This window comes from Strigops habroptila, chromosome 8, assembly GCF_004027225.2.
Source record: "Strigops habroptila isolate Jane chromosome 8, bStrHab1.2.pri, whole genome shotgun sequence".
NCBI classification, from domain to species: domain Eukaryota; kingdom Metazoa; phylum Chordata; class Aves; order Psittaciformes; family Psittacidae; genus Strigops; species Strigops habroptila.
The window spans coordinates 30,847,367-30,866,871 of record NC_044284.2 but is presented as its reverse complement, the minus strand read 5'-3'; the positions used below and the strand labels follow the sequence as shown (position 1 = coordinate 30,866,871).

The 19,505-nt window shown below is 40.4% G+C and overlaps 1 protein-coding gene across 1 annotated transcript in view; it reads left to right on the top strand.

The window, feature by feature from the left end:
* The window catches only part of SPATA16 (spermatogenesis associated 16), a 97,964-nt gene that overhangs the window by 62,867 nt on the left and 15,592 nt on the right, over window positions 1-19,505 (top strand). The window contains 4 exon segments of the mRNA XM_030496217.1: window positions 5,985-6,132; window positions 9,326-9,472; window positions 9,712-9,824; window positions 16,818-16,982. Of these exon segments, the coding sequence (XP_030352077.1) occupies window positions 5,985-6,132; window positions 9,326-9,472; window positions 9,712-9,824; window positions 16,818-16,982 (573 nt within the window).

The following is a 19,505-nucleotide window of genomic DNA, read 5'->3' as shown; positions in this document are numbered from 1 at the left end:
TTTTGTTTTGGGATTAGGGTATTTCTCGTGACAAAGAAAGGGGCAATATTAACAAAACTGGTTAAAAGCTGTGGTTTTGGCCAATAGCTTCACTTAGAGGATAATGAGCCTGTTTACAGGGCCAGTTCTTTGATCATAGAATCATAGAATGGTTTGGGTTGGAAGGGACCTTAAATATTATCTAATTCCAACACCCCTGCCACAGGCAAGGACACCTTCCAGTAGACCAGGTTGCTCCAAGCCCTATCTAACCTGGCTTTGAACACTGCCAGGGATGGGGCAGCCACAGCTTCTCTGGGCAAACTGTGCCCGTGCCTCACCACTCTCACAGTAAAGAATTTCTTCCTAATATCTAACCTAAATCTACCCTCTTTCAGTTTAAACCTATTGCCCCTTGTTCTATCAGTACTTGCTCTTATAAAAAGTCCCTACCCCATTGCCCCATTGCAGATTGATGTCTGCTCTCTGTCTTGAAGCTAGAGCTCCTGCCTGGGATGGCAACAAACTAATCTGAGCAGTAACAGGGGCTCACCTTGCCAATGCTCTGGATCACCCTTGCAATGTAAATATAGCCTCTGTTTCATTGTTCTCAGAGTCGCTCCACTGTAGCAAAGAAACACTGAAATCCTTCACATTTACCCCTGTGCTGAGATGAAAGGGTAAGACTCTCAGTTGGCGGCAAGTGATGCAAGAGCTGAGGACTCCCGTGGCACTCTCCGTGCGCATGAGTTTGTGAGACTAGAGCTTGTGGGTAGAGAGCTTCCCTGAACTAGAATTGCATTTCCACATTTGTGCTCAGTGCCTGCTTTCCCACCTGCCAGCAACAGACAGGGAGTTTCAAGAGCAGCCTCTAGCCTTTTCCACACTCTATGTATTCTGGGGGGTTTCTCTAATGAATAGCAATCTCTTTGGAAAGTTGTAAAGAATGGATTTCTTTTCTCCCAAAACATAAAGAGATACTTAATAGGGTATCAAACAGGTCTTGAAGCCTAAGGTAACCCATTTGCAATACCTGTGCCTTTCAGAAGTCAGCAGACTACACAGGTCTATCACTGTGGTGCTCTGCAAATCCGCTTCCAAAATACACTGCATACAAAATAACTCACAGAGACTTAAATACGTTAATAGCTTAAGAACCTAAATAAGCTGATATTTGATGTGACCTACATTAATGGGGAGGCATTACATGGCAGATAAGCAGGAAGTTCTCATCTATTGTATAATACATTATTTATTCATACCAGAAACACACTGAGAAAAGGATATGCTCTGGCATTCTGTCTATTTATTTTTCGTGCAGGGAAAAAAAAAAAAATAAAAATGATGTAAGAAGATCATGCTGGTGAGAGGATATTCATATCACAACAGAAACAGACTTAGTGGCAGAGCTGCCAGATACTTCTTTATGGTTGGAAAGATATAGAGAAAAGCACATGGGTTGCACTGCTGTGCACCCGTAATTCTAACTACCAGCCTAAGAGTGGAAGCAGTTCATAGAAGAGGCTAATGGCTTTACCCTGACTGATATCATTGCATTAATAAAAATCATCTGTAAAAGCATCAATTCCTGCTGTACTGTAAATGAGACAGTGGCTGAGTGTGCACTGCAGCTGCAAGATAAGGCACTACAAAGATATCTAAATTTTTGGCTAATTCTAGATGTCAAGATAATTGGATTTTCCAAATTAAACCTTTCTGTAGTTAAAGAGGATTAAGGTTAGGGACTGTAGCAGGGAAAGCTGCTGTCACTGTTTTGAAGAATTTTTTGCTACAGTGCCATATTTCTTCTTCTATGTCTGCTCTAAGCCCGCATAATGGCAAGAGCTTCATAAAAGTATTGAAGTAGTTATATCGTTTGCCATCAGAAGTTGGCATGGGAAAGCTTTGTTTCTTGTGCATCTACCTATTCATTTTATGAGCTCGTAACAGGATTGTAGTGGGTGGTGAAGGGCCAGTATAAGATTATTGTCGTGGTTTGAGCCCAGCCGGTAACTCAGAACCACGCAGCCACTCGCTCACTACCCCTCTTCTTCCTCCCCCCACTCCCGGAGGGTTGGGGAGAAGAATCGAAAGAATGTAACTCCCACGGGTTGAGATAAGAACAGTCCAGTAACTAAAGTATAATACAAAACCACTACTGCTACCACCAATAATAATAATTATAAGGAAAATAACAAGGGGAGAGGATACAATTGGTCATCACTTGCTGACCAATACCCAGCCCGACCCCAGCAGCGATCTGGGCCTTCTGGGTAACTCTCCCCAGTTTATATACTGGGCATGACGTGCTGTGGTATGGAATACCCCTTTGGCTAGTTTGGGTCAGGTGTCCTGTCTCTGCTTCCTCCCGGCTTCCCCTCCTCCCTGGCAGAGCATGAGACTGAGAAAGTCCTTGATTGGAGTAAACATTACTTAGCAACAACTTAAAACATCAGTGTTATCAGCATGGTTCCCAAGCTGAAAGTCAAGAACACAGCCCTGCACCAGCTACTAAGAAGGAGAAAAATGGCTGCTATAGCTGAACCCAGGACAACTGTTCAGGCTAAAGTTTGATTTTTATTAAAAGGTGAAATGTAACATTACTACATTTGATAGAATGTAAGGATATTGCAGGGCCAAGGTGCTCGAAGGAGTATGTGGTGTTGGGTCAAATATATGTTTAAACCCTTGATCAAAACAAATTTTTTGTTTAAGAATGTCTTTTGGCTTTTTGTCATGATAGAAATGTACATCCCTCAAACCTTGTGAACGCTTGTGTTTCATGAAGGAATTATTTGGTATTTTAATAGAAGTGCTGGCAATATAAATACTCCTTGAGACACTTTGTCTCCAGATGGTTTCTCTGAAGACTTTCTCTGATACCCCACACTTCCAAAACAGGGATATAAACCTCCTGACATAGCAAAGCATGAGTCAGTCCCATAACTACAAAAAGAAATCTTCCCTATCATCAGATTGCTCTACAGCCTCTTCTTGAGCTACTTTTGCGTCTTTGCTGAAGCAATAGATTTTGTCCACTGCTAAGATAAACCACCAAATTCAGTGGACTCATGTCAGTCATAATCCTTATGTTATTGTACATTGCTAGAGGACCTCTTTCTTATAGTTTAAAGTCATCTCAAGGACTTCAGTTTTTCTAACTCTGCTGGAATTGAAGGCTGGACTGTAGCATCATGTGATGAGAGGAGATATCATTGCAGAGCTCACTTGCAAGATATGAAAAAAAAAATCATCTTTCTTTATCACATTTATCAGTTTAGCAGCTACCCCCATACTCGTGAAACAGCCTGACACTTCTTCCACTCCAAGGCCAGAACACCAACATCCTCCCTGATGTATCTGAGAGGACACTGCAGAAAGGACCCTTCAGATGAAAAGACACCAAAACATGTGCAAAAGCGGAAGAAAAAAAACCCCTACGGTTGTCCTGTCCTCTCTGCAGGAACTCTCTTGAAAGTCCATTGGAGCCCTTGCAATCCTCTCCACACCGTGACTATATCCTGAGTAGCTGCATGGTGTACAGCATGACAGATGATGTTCTGTAGGCATTCCTGTTTCCTGGACACATTGCCAGATATTCATCCACGCGTATGGACTTCAGTGCATAAAGGCTTAAGCAGAAAAATCCTTAGGGATTTCATCGTATAAAGTTTTCTCCTCCAAAGTTTTTATGGGCTCAAGTTTTATATCCTGAAAGACTTTACCCCATAAAAAATCCAAGAGGATAATAAAACAAATAGCATTTATGTCCAGGGTCAGTAGCTTGGGGAAAAAAAATGCTCTTGGGTAATAATAATACCTTCAGTAGCAGTATTGACCAGAAACTACAGATCTATTCTTTTCCCCATTGGCTGACATTTTACCATTATTGCCCTCTGCTGTGCAGAGCAGCCATGGGTACATGGCAATGCAGAGATATTATAGCCATGACTTTGAACTGTTCTTGGGGATGATGAAGCCAAAAGAGAACTTTTCAGGCAGAATACAGAGCTTGTCTAGTTCAGATTAGGAAATGACTGCCCATCTATAGAAAATAAGCAGAATGCCCAATATCTCACACAGAATAAGGCTGACCTAATTCTGTGCCTATATTTACGTATGAAATTCAGTAAGACTTGAACAAGTACCTCTGCTTTTTTAAAAGAACGTACCTTGGAAAGCTAGATTGGTACCATTGTTTTGCTACTGAACCTCTAAGGGCCCTGGCTGACAAGATAATTAAAGTTCGTAGAAATATGAAATCCTAAAATAATTTTCCTATAAATCAGTGCAGACTGGTAAGTATTCCCACCGGGAGGAAAGGGCACAGGATCCATTCATGGACCTCCAATCTCTTGGCAGGAGGACACACTTGCAATTTTCTGGTCTGATACCTCCATGTCTGTAGCATTAACCATGAATAACATGGCTGTGCCCATGGAAAAATGCAACTCCTTCTCACTGTGGGGGGAAAACTACTACTGCCCCAGGTGGTCATGATACTGTTGCACACATCTGAAGCTTTTTAATTTTCCAGGGCTAAATACGAGCCACTCCAGACTGCTTCCATTCCAGTAAATGCAAGACAATGGGCTGACTAAATACTGTAATCTAAAATATGAACAAATCCCCAGTGATACCCTTGACATCCAGGCAGAGTATTCAGTGTAAGAGTACGCAGGATGCATGTATGGCAGCCTATCCCAATATCTGCTTAAAACAATTCTATAGAATTTCTGCACACCCCATACCAATAAACAGAATGGAAATAAAGTGGCATAAGACCATATTAGAGGACCTGTTTAAAGCCATTAAAGAGAGGACGCAAATGCTTAACTAACTGTCACTCTCAGCCTTCCATTCTGGGTTGGTGGGAGCAGTCATCAGCTAAACAAATGACTCATGGAGGCACACTGTGTCTTGGATAATTTTATATAGGTGGAGAATAGACTGGAGAATGAAAGGGAGGACTTGTCAACAAAACACCAAACTAGTCCCATCATGATACCTTCTGTGAATCACTTCTGTGTATAAAGTGACCTGGGAGAGTCATAAACCCTGTTAAAAAAAGTGCATCTTTTCCTCTCATGTTTTTCTGACCATCTCTATTAACTTTGTGTTAGTTGTTAGTATTAACCATGTTTATGCTATTGCCGAGACACCTTAATGAAGCCTTGCAGTTCTCCCAGTTTCCAGAAAGGATTGCCCATGTCAAGGAGACAAAATCTTTGTTAGCAACAGATGCAGCTGCAGCAGCACTGAATGTGGTCTTAGCCAAACCCAACCCAGAGGGAGCTGCAGCTCAACTTCGCTTGTGCTGATCAATAAGAATACTGAGCAAGGCTGTTTCCAGGCTGGTAGCTCCTGCCAGTTCCAGCACCAGTTCATTGGGGTCCACTAAGTGTGAAATCCACCTCTGCATAAGACCAGCACAATGCATCATCTGAGTCATTTTTAAGGAATGACAAGGTTCATAAGCTTCGTGTTGCCCTCTGCACAGGAGTGAATTTTACTCTTAATGCAAATGGTGTTTAAATGCAATATTTGAAGACTAGCATTCCGTACAGGCACAGTGTCCAATTCATGCCAACCCAAGGGGTAGTATGAATGCTTTGTATTGTTTAACCAACTCCCAAGGACTGAATAAAACCCTCAGATGAAAGATGTGACCTTCAGAGGGCATGGAATAACTTTTTCTTTTCCTCTAAAAGAAAATTTATCTAATACTTTTCTCCTCATTGAAGACATACATAGACTCGCTGCACTGAAAACTGTTTACAAATGTTCTTTCTCCATTAGATTGATTTTCTGAGTATAGATAGGTAGTGTTTTCTGGAACTAATTTAAATTCTCCTCTAATTAGTATTCAAGACCAAAATGTGTTATCTTTGCATGACTATGCAATTATTAAAGGGAAAATATAATCTGTGAAAGTATTTTTTTTAATTTTTTTTTTAACTAGCCATTAACCAACATGTAATATATAATTTTTTTGCCTGTTTTAGGCTATGATTGAAGAAGCCATCACTAGAGAAGTATCTTTTTCTGTTATGTACACACCACTTGGGACAGAAATCAAGGCTGATGAAAGAAACAAGTTAAAGACCAGGTTTGCTAAAAAGCACCCTGATTATGTGGAGCACATATATACAGGTAACAGCAGATTTCACATGTCCTTAAGCGCTATATACTGTTGCTTGAGTGGCTGACTTAAAAAGGGTTTGAGAGAGTCTGGAGATTGAGCTCCAGATGTTTCTACACTTTGGGGGGGAAGGGGGAGGAATAAATTTCTAAAATTTGCTTTATGATTGCACATGATTTAAATAATCAAATCAGTACTTAGGCCAAGTACAGACTTTACACTGCAAATCCCGTAAAGATGATTTTTATCCATGTAGCCCCATGTTTGAATTGTTGAGTTTCATTGTTGTAACTAATATTTTGTTCAAAGGTAGATTTGCAGTGCATTGCAGTGGCAGTGAGACCCAAGCTCATTCCCATCTCTGTGGGTTTCCATCTGTCACTGATGGTCATCCCTGCAGCAGGGGCTTCACTTTCCAAAAATATCCTCCCTTCTATGAGCACTAGTAGACTGACTGCTACTTTTGAGAGCATCTCAGCTGCAGGAATGGGAATAGATAGCCAGGTGTCCTTTAGCCTGTTGAAGACAAGTAGAATCCAGAGTGAACAAGGCCTTTGCAGAGCCCGTTGTCATCTCCTGGCAGAGTGAACTCAAATAACATCTCCTGGAGTAAACAGATGCTTCAATTCTGGTGACCATAGCCTTATTTCAGGAGGAATAGGAATGACATTTTGGCAAAAGAGAGGCAGGGGGATAAAAGGCATTTCTTACTATCATTATCCTGATGACTTGGAGCATAGCTGACTGATAATTCTTGACCTTGAGTTTGATTTAGAAATGTAAAGGGGAAAGTAAATGTCTCAGGTGAAATTCTGGAAAGCCTCTATCTTTGTCACACAAACTAGATGTGTAGCTCACCTCTTACTGCCACTTCCAGCAGGGTGACCCAAAGGGCTGAGGTGCTGCCTACTCCCTGCAAGAGTTAGACCCAGGTCAGCCAGCTTCATCCTTGCAGCACTGCTGAGCCCCAGCACTCAGCAGGTACATAAGGCTTCCAAAAGGACACACATTGCATCTTTGGGAAGGAAAAGAAAGCCTATTTGAAAAACATAAATAGGAATTAGGAAACCAAATGTTTACCACAGAACTCTGCAAATATTGAACATGAGTAAACTCGTTTTGTTCATTTTTGTTTTGCTTTAGGGAAACCAGTGTCAAGCAAGATTGTGTCTTGCAAGTTGCAGACCACGCATGTACTGGATTTCTGGCAGTAGCTTTGGGGTTGTTTAAAGAGGGAAAATGAGGGCTTACCCATCATGGTGGCTGTAGAATCCCTGTCTACTGTTTACTTGCTGATGTGACTTTGCAGAGAATTTCCTGGGACAAAAGTATTGGCATTAAAAGGAGCATAAAATAAAACTCCCTGAATCTGATTTTAAAAAAGATGAATTCGTATTTCACATAGACCCCTCAATTTACTTGAGGAGACTCAAGTAAAGAGTGAGACTTCCAGGAGCACATGAGCAACAAAGGTGTGCAAGTGTTGTGCTGAAACTCAGTTTATGTTCATAAATCACTGAATGACTCTGAAAGTGTCATCAGCCATTTTCTCACTCCTCCCAGTAAGGAAAAGGAAGAAGTTGAAAAAAGGGGGGAGGTGTAAAAATCTCAGTCCTATGGTACTTTATAAATATAACATGTAGTCAATTGTAAAATAGATTGAATAGAGCCAGATCTGCCTTTGAATATGTTTGTTTACAAAAATCTATCGGTTAAAAGAATTGCTTCAATTCTACACAAGTTTCTCTGACTGCAGGTTCTGGGATCACTGAAGTTTCTAGGAATTAAATGGGACAGAATGCCAAGAAAAAACAACATGGATATCAGGGCTTTGAAAGTGCAGCACTGTTGAGATGTCTCACACAGATGGGACCTCTCCCAAGCTTGCTCCTTCCTGTCCTGTAAACAGAGCAGGCACAGCTCCTTTTCCAAGATGATGCTGAGATAACTCACAACAGTGTTAGGTGAGGTCCACTGAAGCAGAAGGGTTATTCAACTTGTCTATTCAGGTCTGACCTAAAATCACACTGCCCACCAAAAAAAAACATCACAAAGCAACAAGTTTAGCTCATTGTCGGTGTGGTACCACTGAGCATTTAACCTGCAGGTCTGTATCTCACATAGCTGAAATTAAAAATCTGAGCTAAACCCCATTTTAACAGTGGGTGTGAAATACCAGACGTCTCATGAACATGTTATTTTAAATAACCTTCCTATTCTGTAACAATTATCTGTCCAATTTTAGTCCAAATTCTGCTAGAGTGTAAGGATTGAATTGATTTCAAAGTTTTCCTTATTGCCAAGGAAAAGGAGCAGATACACATTTAAATCCAAGTGTACAATGCAGTTTGTTGCAAAATTGAAAATCCATCAAAAGCAGAATATGCTGCAAGGGAAATATCAGGTCCATTCGCTTTGATTTATATAGGGGTAAGCTCAGAGAGCTCTGAGTGGGGTTCTCCATTTGTCACTCTGACCACGCAGCCTGGCATCTTAAAAGCAGAGCTCACTGAAAACAGAGCACTCCTTTGTGAAAAGTGACACTGACATTCAATCTAGGTTTATTTTTTGCAGGGCAAGAGGGGGGAGGAAAGGACTGGTCTGGTTCCCTAAGCAAAGGTGGTTTATACAGTTGGTCTGAGCATCTGTCCTTGTTGAGGTCAGGGCATACCAACTCAGCTAATACACAGGGGTTTTGGCAGCAGCAGTCACAAACTCCTGACAAGGCACAGCACATGCTGCTAACATGCCAGCTGGGTGGATCAGAAAGGACACGCAGGAAGCCTGGGATTATGGTGGTGGTGATGGTTAAAGAACAAATCTGTAGGAAATAAAATCTCAAAAATTCAAGGAATAACAAAACAGCTTCTTTTGCAGTTAAAAGATCACTATGTTATGTTACTGAAGTGGTGAGTTATTAATGCTTTGTATTATCAGCATTGAAATGTACATAAATGGAAAGAACATGTTTTATCTTATGCATCAGCAAAATTTAAGCTGTTGATGGAAAAGGTTGCAATATCTGGAATTTCAAAACCCAGTTATAGCTGGATGGGCTGACTTGGTCACCTTTGTTTTGGCAAGCTTCGGGGATTACATTTCACCCTTAGACTTCCTTTCTTTTCCGGGGGGGGGGGGAAGTAACTTGTGTTACAACTGAAAAGAAATGTGACAGTGGAAGTTATTTTCATTTCCCTATTCCAGATCCTCATGGACTTCACATCTTGCCACAGACAGCTGAGTGGCTGGCTGAGCCTCCCCAGAAGTACTCACTGACTCTAGGTTTCAGAAACAAACATATTGGAAAAATCTTGGAAAGGTGGTCAAATAAAAAACTGCCAATCTTTTCAGGTATGCCAACTTGCTTAATAGCTGGGACAGCTCAGGAGAGACCTCCATGATCCTTGCTAAATGAGGGAGGGTGAGGGGTTTCGCAGGACTCGTTTCTCTGTGCTGGCAGCCCCGAGTGTCCAGACATCTCTCCCCATCCTCCTCTCCCCTCCTTCAGTTTCCCCGTCTTCCTGCTGGATCGTCTATGGAAAATGTATATAGATAAACACAGTGTATGGTTTTGTGATTTCATTTCCTAGACCGCAAAGCACCTTTCTGTCCTCTCAACAAAGAAGAAACAAAAAGATACTGGGATTACACTGGGGAAAAGATCATACCAGTAATAGATTTTATAAGAAGTACCAAATTAACTGTGAGTATAAAATTCCCTTTCTGGTGTATAGTGTGTACGGCAGCATAAGCCTGTGCGTGTGTGAATGATGTGTGCTTTTTGGTGGGTAATTCATTCTGCACATGCTCCTCCTGTGTCCAGAAATGCTCAGTGAATTGCATTAGGAACAGAGTTCAAATGAGGTTTAGATACTTTTTAAAAGTACCCCTGATCATTTAACAATGTACCCAGTTTATTTAAAATCACTTTGCATGCAATTTTCTCAAATCTTTATGGCCTATTATATTGTACGGCTACTTCACATAACCATCAAAACGACTTGCTATATTTAATACCCGTAGTTTACTGCACATATCACCAGGATCTCCATCAAGAGTTAATAATTGCTACTTGAAGGGTTTCTAGTGCTTTATACCCTGATCCCTATGTAGTGAAGTATGTGAAATAACCTTCAAATCTGCTACAACCATATTGAAGGTATATTAGTTAATTCTACTCCATACTTTCTGCAATAATGTACACAGCTTTTTAGCACCATGGCTTTTGATTAGCACAAAAGGTCAAAAATCAAATTTGCATGTAGACTAGACTGTTTTAATGCAATACTTAAATTATTCTCCTGAAAATAAGTGGAAAAAGCCTCTCCTCCCCAGATTGTAAATGCTAATGTTAGCGCTTCTTCCCTAGCAATAACAGTTTTTTAGTTTTCTGTATGTTGAAGGCATCAGAGCCATTTCCTCGTATGGGGTGTCTTAGCAAATCACAGGATTTATATTCTTAGGTTTTGATACCAAATAGGAGGTTGACAAAAATTGCTACTTAGCAACCCCTAGCAAGGAGGAAACATTAGCTAGATATTTGGGGAAGCTATATCTCCTTTACTTTCGGAGAGCAGCTGCTGAAACAGCAGTAAGTGCTTGAACTTACGTGGTTAGTGGGAGGTAAAGGTGCTTAGTGCTTCACCAAAATGGGCGCTCATAAAGCATCTGCGTCAGTGTGAGGCAGGTGGAGGAGGCTGAGGGCAGACATCCCCAAGGAAACACAGAACTACTTCTTTCCAGTTCTTTCCTGAAGCCATGTGCTACTGGCTTCAGATGACCAAAAGCCCAAGTTATTAATGTGCAGACTAATGGAAATGGCACCTTATGGAAAGTGAAATACCCGATACTGCTGTGTGCATTGCACTTCGAATGTTTCAGAAGCTTGAAGTATAAAAAGACAGCAGGTGGGTCTGGATACAGAATAAAACCCTAGTCTTTCTGAAAGCCCCACTAAAACTCCAATTAAAAAAAAAATATATATATGCAATACTGTCTTTGGGTATAACGTAGAGCTTTCAAAGGCGAGATTCCTCTATTGCAGTTAATCAGTCTCTAAAGAGTATCAGGAGAGAAAAAAAAAATTAAATCTCATAGTCTTTGGATTCCCCATAACAACCCTGATCTGTAAATGAATTTGGAGGAACTGGATCACATGGTACAAGCAGAGATACATGGTATCTGGTATCCAGGGTATAGGGAAAAGGACCTCATCATGTAAGAGATGAGAGTAGAGTGGTGCATTAGGATTGCGCAAGCCAGCATCCACTAGCTGTATGAATTCACACTGCTCCTACACAGTAATATTTTCTACCAGCTCTAGACCTCACCTCATACATTTAGTCTTGCTGAAACAAAAGAGAGCTCCCAGCACCACTGACGTCACCAGCAACTATGCCTTTTTTTCAAGGAGGTCAGCACAACATTCCTGTGTTTCAGGCCAGGTCTATCCCAGTGCCACCTCCAGCATCAGCAAGAATGGGATAACAGGTCTGAACCTCGGTCCTAGAGATTTATAACTAGCACCCAAGGGGTCAGTATGGGAGCTTTAATGGAGAGGAGGAAAGACCCAAGATAGAAGAAATTATCACTGAGTTAGAACAAACAGCTGCCAATTCCAAATCCGTTATTGGTGGAAACATATTCGCTTTCCCTTCGGTTTTCATAGCGCTGAATGATCCAGGCAAGACAGAACCTCTGACCCAAAGAGCAAATGGCAAAGCTAATTATGCCTGATAATACAGATAGGCACGGAGCCAGGACTGCTCTGCTACTGGTGGTTAAAATCTCTTTATAGGCCTGACAGAAATTTGGCTACTTTTGCTTCCTTGAAAGTATTCCAACATTTTCTTCAAGCTAGAAATATGATTCCATCTTATTTCCGTTACACACAAACTAAATTAAAAACTTCTGCAAGAAAACCTTCAGATACAGACTCTAGCTTTACAACTTACTTTAAGAAGATAAAAGAATATATTTGGTTTTTAATAGAAAAAACATTCCTTTCTGCCCTCTTCTGCATTTGTGGGTGCACACATACAATCCAAATACTTGTCCTTGTCAGATTTTTTTTTATGAAAACATGTCAGTGCTAAAGCAGAGCTTATTAAACCATGGCAACAATTAATATGTCAATTCTGCCACCTCAGTTTTGCAGCTACACAACCTAGAGTTAATTATATGATTTATACACACACCACTGTTTGTAAGACATGAAGTTAAAGGTTAAAAAAACAGAACATTTTCTGTTGGCCCCTCTTCGTCATAAAGAACAGCCAGTCCCTTTTAAATCAAGGGGACATTTATATATTGTAAAGCAGGAAGCATTTGAGAATGAATGTCGCAGTCTGGTCCCCTTGCAGCATCGTCTGATGATGGTGAGGAAATGCCAGAAACCTCATCTATACAGACATATGTACCATGACACAAAGGTTATTTTATTTGCCTTAAATATATATGTGTGTATATATATATTAGTCAGAACTTCAGCTACTCATATTCCAGTCAAGATTACCAACACTGACAAGGGGTTATTCTATCAAGTGATTTCACTGGGGTAATTTCTGCTGCTTTATACACACCAAGTTTGCCTTTCTCCTGCTGCAGTCCCATGTCAATGGCACAAGATGCTACTTAACAGGAGAAACAATGGCCAGAGGGGCTCATATTATAAAGGTGAACAAAACCTACTGGATGATTCCCAGCATGATGTGTACATTTACAGATCTCACTGTTTTGATGTCTATTTCTTAAGTAGAGGGAAAGTGTTTACTACATACAGATTTCAGCATACACATTTTCTGGAGGATACCAAAGGCATTAAAGAAACATTATGATGGATTTTTTCTGCTTGTTACTGCAATACACTACAGAGCTGCTTGCAAGGCATAACTTTATTCAAATTTTGAGCTGAAAAATAGTAGTAAAAACTCTACAATAGAAAAGAACTACTGGGGGGCTTCTGCAAAGTGGTGCTCTTAAAGCTGATAGTCACACATATTGGATGTGAGAGATCCTGCTTTAAATCCGGGCTGACCAGCCACTTCATTTTTCTTTTTCTTTAGCACTCAGCAATTAAACTTTATTTATAAATAGAAGTGGCATAAAGGATGAATCCTTTCTTGAGTATAGAGGAAAGTAAAAAGTGGGGGTACCATCTCAAAATTCTCAATACATGAAAGGACACGTGATTCACTCCTCTTACGTGTTCTCCAGCTCCTTTTTGCAATGAAAGCCTGTCCTAGTTATTGCTGGGTATTTAGCAACAGCAGGTAAGCTCCATCCAGAACAGGCCGATCTGCTTTTTGTAGGTGCTTTTTTATCCCAAGGTCAGAGGAATGAGGATGTCACAGGGCTGATCTTTGGGTATGAGGACCATATTTATCTCCTAGAAGGAAGGTCTTCAAAGGCTCCTCTGGGGATAAACATCTTTTTATTTTCCTTTTTTTTTGAAAAGTTTAAAGGGAATTGTGCAGCAAAAAGTTTGCTGGGAAAAGCTCTCTTGAGAGGACCCCACCTCAGCCAGGACTGCCCATTATGAGTAAAGTCGTCAAGAGAAAATCCATCAATTGCTCATTTTTACTTTCTTCTTTAAATTCTCCTTGGAATACCAGACAATAAGGGTAAGACCCATCCAGAAAATAACAGCAGTAATACATTACTGCATTTCTAGCCAGGATGCAATTGTGATTCCATGTACTACATTTTTTGGTTCCTATGCTACCTGATTCCCCAAATGTGCATTTCATCTCTTTGTTAGAGGAGCCAACTCCTTTCCACTGGAGTCTCCATTTAAGTTTGGTCTTTACTTAACCTTCACTGTGCCTACCTGAGCTGTTTTCATCTTCATCTGATTGCTTGACCACTTTATTGTGTTTGTTACTACAGCTTAGTAGCCCCTTGAATTCTGCTATAGTTCATATAATTCTCATCATGTGGTTCAGCTCCCTGTGGAATTTTTGCTCTTGCCAGGAGCAGTTATTTACTTTCTCTTTCTGCATTTTTCACTGTCACCGAAACATCACCTCTGACAATGTTCAACCTCCTCTAATCCCGTAAAAAAAACCCACTGTTGGCTACTTATTTCTTTATTTTCAACCTACTATAAACAACTTCCACAGAGTGCATGTTGGCACAGATGCCAAATTTGTTTCCCATAGCTACATGGCATGCTCTCATATTTTTTCTGGAGAGTCAGCAAAGGAAAAAATGTTTCTCGTTGCCCTTACTTTCTTAATCATTGGAGAAGCCCCCAACAGACACAGCATGATGAGAGAGGATTTTTACCTGCTTTCTTAGCTGATGACTCAATTTCTTAGTGCTTACACAAAAAGCTTTTGGGCGGATTTCAAGAATAGCAGGGAAAAACCTTTTGCTGCATCTAAAATGTTGTGACACTATTCAACTTATATAAGAGCTCTCTTTCTCTCTCATTAACTGCTTGCTTCTCTTTATTTTAATGCACAAAGCTCTACCTGGGGACACAGCTATCTGGCTTTCAAATACCAGTGCTCAGCTGGAGATGGGGTTCCATTTTGTTCCTTGCTTTAGCGCCATGCAAACTAGACTGTGTCAGGATTAACAATTTCACGTATCAGGGATCACAGGATTTTTTTTTTCTTGCTGATGTCTCCTACTAATACTAGGTCAAGGCTTCAGAAAAGGAGTTTTCAAGTGATAAAAATAGTTTGTAAGAAGGTTGTCCTGGTCTCCTTTCTTAGAGGTAGGTTAACAGAAGTTCATGAGAAGGTAGGTCTGGAAGGGCTCTCCTGGCTCCTCAAGTCAAATCACAAGCAATTATACACCACTGTGTCACCTAATATCCTATTCATAAATTGAATAAAATCCATCTTAGAACTAGTTAGGCTTTCTGCCTTTCCTGCTCTTGGTGAAACGCACTTCAGACCTTCAACCTGAAATGTAAGAAGCTTAATTGCCGTCCCAGTCTTTTTGGTACCTATTTATACACAATGGTCCTTCCGTTATCGTTGTCTTTTATCTCTCCTTCCCTTTTCAGTTGTTTGCTGTCTTTGGAATTTAGCCCTGCATTATGTTTATTGAGAAGAATAATAAGCTCTTGGCATTTTCATTAATAGACTAATCAAACCATACTTCTCTCAAATGAGGTATCTGCTACCGTGCTGGCTTCTCTGCTCTATGATGCTTGGGTTTAAATTAACCTCTCCAAACACAGCTGACTGGAGCTATCTACAATACTCCAGAGAACTGCTGACCAGAGTTCCTTTTCCCTGTGCAGTGCCCAGTTCCTCTTTCAGCTAATGGAAATACCAGTTCATTGGCTCAGCGATTTCTTTTTCAGTTGCTTTCATATCTGGAGCTCCCAGATTATAGCTGCATTCCTACCACTGGTCACCAGTGCATGGTCTTTTATTTCATACTGTTTTACAATTATATTAAGTATTATATTAAAAGGGGTAAAATTAACTATACCAGGACTATTTTTAGTTTTCTAGAATGAAAAAAAACTAAGGTTTTTTCCATTATTATTCTTGTAAGATTTATAGAAAGCAAGAACAGCATTCTTCTTATTAAATTCTTATACTTGATGCAAGAACTACGTTGATAGTCGTTTTGATAACACCTGATGCTTGCCCCACACAAATTTCTGCAAAAGCAAGATCAAGATCAAACCAAATGATGAAGATTCTTTGCCAAGAAATGTTCATTTTAAAATCTGGACACCATTTATTGAAAAATAAAGGCCATTCGAGACTTTCCTTTCACCCCATTCAATATACGATTGGACCTAGAACCACCTATCTGGAAGCAGTATGTAAATGGCAGCATCAGTGTGCTGTCATATGTAACTGTCAGAACAAAGGTCTGCTAAAAATACTGGAAGTGGTTTTGAAAATCGATGCCAATTCTTGGAATTTCAGGCACCTAAATACATTTAAAACCCTGATTAAATGAATGGAAATTTCACTCTGAAGGGCTGAGCATTCAGATATGCAATGGCTACATCTCACCGTGTATCTAGGCCAAATTGCTTTTGAAAATCTCGGTAGGGTGCTTATTTGCATTTTTGGCATCAGAATACTTTCAAAAATGTGGTGGTAAGGCTGCCATCCATCAGACACTTCAGCAGGTGCTGAGATTTTACACAAGTGCTTAGCTGAGTTTCTGTATTCACATGTTTAAAATTTACCATGTGCCTAGCTGCCTGGAGGATCAGAGACCACCTCTGCAGGTTTTAGTCCCACAGGGTTATATATTTGAAAACTATGCATTTGCCTAGTCTGCAAACAAGCCATAAGCTGACACACTGCACTGTTTCCTCAACCTCTTCTCTGAAACTTTAAAAGCAATCCATAAACGTCAGGTAATATTTAACAGAGGGGATTATGGAAAAGCCATTTCCAAATGAGAAAATTGTATTCAGGTTTGTTATCTGCTGCCTCCCCTTCACATATATTACATGTTTGTAATTTATGTGATTTATGACAGCATATTTATTTTTCTAGTACTACTAGAGAGATTATGGCAAGAAAGTCTTTTTTTTTTCCCTCTATAAAGATTGGCAGCAGCATTATCTTAAAGGTGCTGGATGCCATATTGCTTATAGTATTACCAGCACAAATATATATGATGATAAGCCTCAAGACATTAGACTCAAAGGATGAGTGTGTTTTTCTGTGACTCTCCTCTAACCTACTTGCTTTTGCTGAGAAAACAGGACAATCGCTGCGCATGTTCACGTGGGATAGAGAAGTTGCATTACGCCAGCTTCCTCGGCCGTTTGCAGAGAGTCGAGGAACAGTCCCAAGTGATTAATCAAGCGATGGCTGAGCTAGCAACCCTTCCCTACCTGCAGGACACCAGTCAGAAAGATGTCAGAATGGTAAGTATTCATTTCTAATACTTATTTTTCCCTTTAGAGGCAGGAAGCCAGGGAGGGAAGGGCTGGGGCAGAGCATTGCACTGCAATTTGCTCTGGAAGTCATTTTTCGAATGTGTGGACCTGAAGTAGTTTTAAAATCCTACTGCAGTGCCTTGTCAGAGGAGGTGCTTATCACCTGCAAGGATGACTTTTATAGAACCAACATGACTCATCTGTAGGCATATTTTTAAAACCTCTTCTTTTCCCCCAAACCTCCCCAGATCAGTCTGGGAAAATGATTGCAATTATTCAGATCGTTCTACTTTAAAACACCTAAAATCAGAAGCCACCTGCAGCAAAACAGGCCAAATCTAGTTAAAGCTGAGGAGAGGAGGGAAAGGAGAAAAGATTTTCTTTCCTGGCTCCATCTGTGACTTGCTCCCTATCTCTGAATAAACCTGTCTACCTGCTGTGCTTTTGTTTTCCTTGTGCAAAATGAGGTCAGTGATGCTAGTGGGGCTGTTGCAAGGCTAGAGTCATTAATAGCTTAATCATATATGAACAAGTTGCAATCAGAAAGTACTGTATGATTATTCTTCCATGAGGCTGTCAGGTTTTCTGATGGAGGAGGGCAGGACGGAGCTCACATACATGCAACTCTTCAGAATTTCATTCTAGAAAAAAAAAAAAAAAGTCCCTCCAGAGTCCCTGTAATTAAATGTGGTCCGATTTTGATGATCCAACTTCAGTTCACTAAAAACGCTTGGTTTTCCCAAAGCCAGTCCCTTGACATTTGTTTGCAGTCCTGCAAAGCTCATAAGCTCTGTAGAATTAAAGCTTCACAGCAGCTTGCTTTAGGGAAGACGAGCAGTGGCCTGCAACTGCAGGAGGTGGTTGCCAGACTTTGAAGTCTGGGCTTCAGATAAGGGGAAACGACATTGCAAAGAAACTGTGTTATTAAAAGACATTTGCCTTTTGATGAAAGTTTCCTAGTATTAAACTTCAGCAGGCCCACATTTCAAGGCTGACTAAAGGGTCTTGAGTTATTGGTACATATTTCAGTGATCAGTTTTTCTCCAGGGTACAATATTTTTAGTACATCACACTTAAGGCACAGGCTATTACACTGTTGCCTGTATCTTGTCATGTAGTAATCATAAGTCTGACCTCCCTTGAAAGCTTTTTGAGGGAGGCTCTAGGCCACCCAAGGCATAGTTCTTCAGTCTCTTAGGGTAGGTCTGGGCAGAACAAGGGTCTGTGCTGGGACATTTAAGTGGCAGATTGTAAATCTTTCAACGAAACACATATGATTTGTTTACTAAGCCCAAGGTAAAAATGTTTTCTAAAAGAGCAAAGGCAGAAAATCTGTACCAGTTACTCTGTCCAGAGCATTAAAATGTATTAATTCAGCATTCATTTATTTTTCTTTGTCTTGTCATCCTGCTGAAAAATATCTTTAGTCTGTGTGTGCAAATGGAGGCTCAGAGGCTTTGTAGCTAGGATATTTTAGTATACTTCAGGCACGACAGTGTTAAGACACAAGACTGCAAGCGAGAACTTGCAGAGTGACTTCACCAGGGAGTGATTAATGGGCTTTACCTTTCCTGGTGACATTAGCCAGCATGGCACAGGCTCCTCTTATGCCAGGAAGGACCATTTGCCTACCACAACACACCTGCATCAAGGACAGAACATTGCTGCCCATCACTGGGATTTAGTGATGGGGTTACCTTCTAGTGATTGTCACTTGCTCAGCCTACCTGTCATCCTCCTCATTTCAGTGGGGTCCAGGCAGGGTGAAACACTTGCAGGACTGGGCTATACTGGTATGATTCAGCAGCTCCCAGTGCATGCTGCAGAGGCAGCCCCGCCATGTCCCTAGGCTTCTCACTCTCCAGCAACATTTCTAAGATATCTAAATTTCTTCCTGAAGAAAACTGAGCTGGCCAAATTCTAATCTCTTGCACTAATAAAAATTTAAAGTAATTCCTCCAAGGTCATTCTGACTTTACATTGGTAAAACTGAGATAAGACTTTACAACCAAGCAAGGCAGTTAAATCATGAGTTATAAAATGCTAAAGATGCCAAATGTTTACTATCACATACAGTATAAGTTGTATAAAGTTTAAAACACACTGAATTTATAATAGTGCAATTTGCACTGAAACAGCAAGGATCCCAAAGACATTTGAGGTATAAACTCTTCTGTGTAAATGTCTTCCGGTAACTAAATAAAGAGAGTCCTAATCTATGGCACAGAGAAACTCAACTGAGGCCTTTTTAGATCAGTGTTTATTCATAGACCCTGGAAAAATAAAGATTTCAATTAGCTTGAACAGTTGAATATAAGTAGGGAAAAGCCTTGAAGAACATCTTTCCAAGGTTTATGATTTCAATGTCACCATATTTGTACATCATAAATCAAGTTGAAAGCTTGTTAAAAAAGTATAAATCTATTTCAATTTAAAATCAAATGAGGGTAAGATATTTTTTTAAACGCAGCATTCTTCCTTCAAGAGGATTTTAAAAAAAAAGAGCAGGTC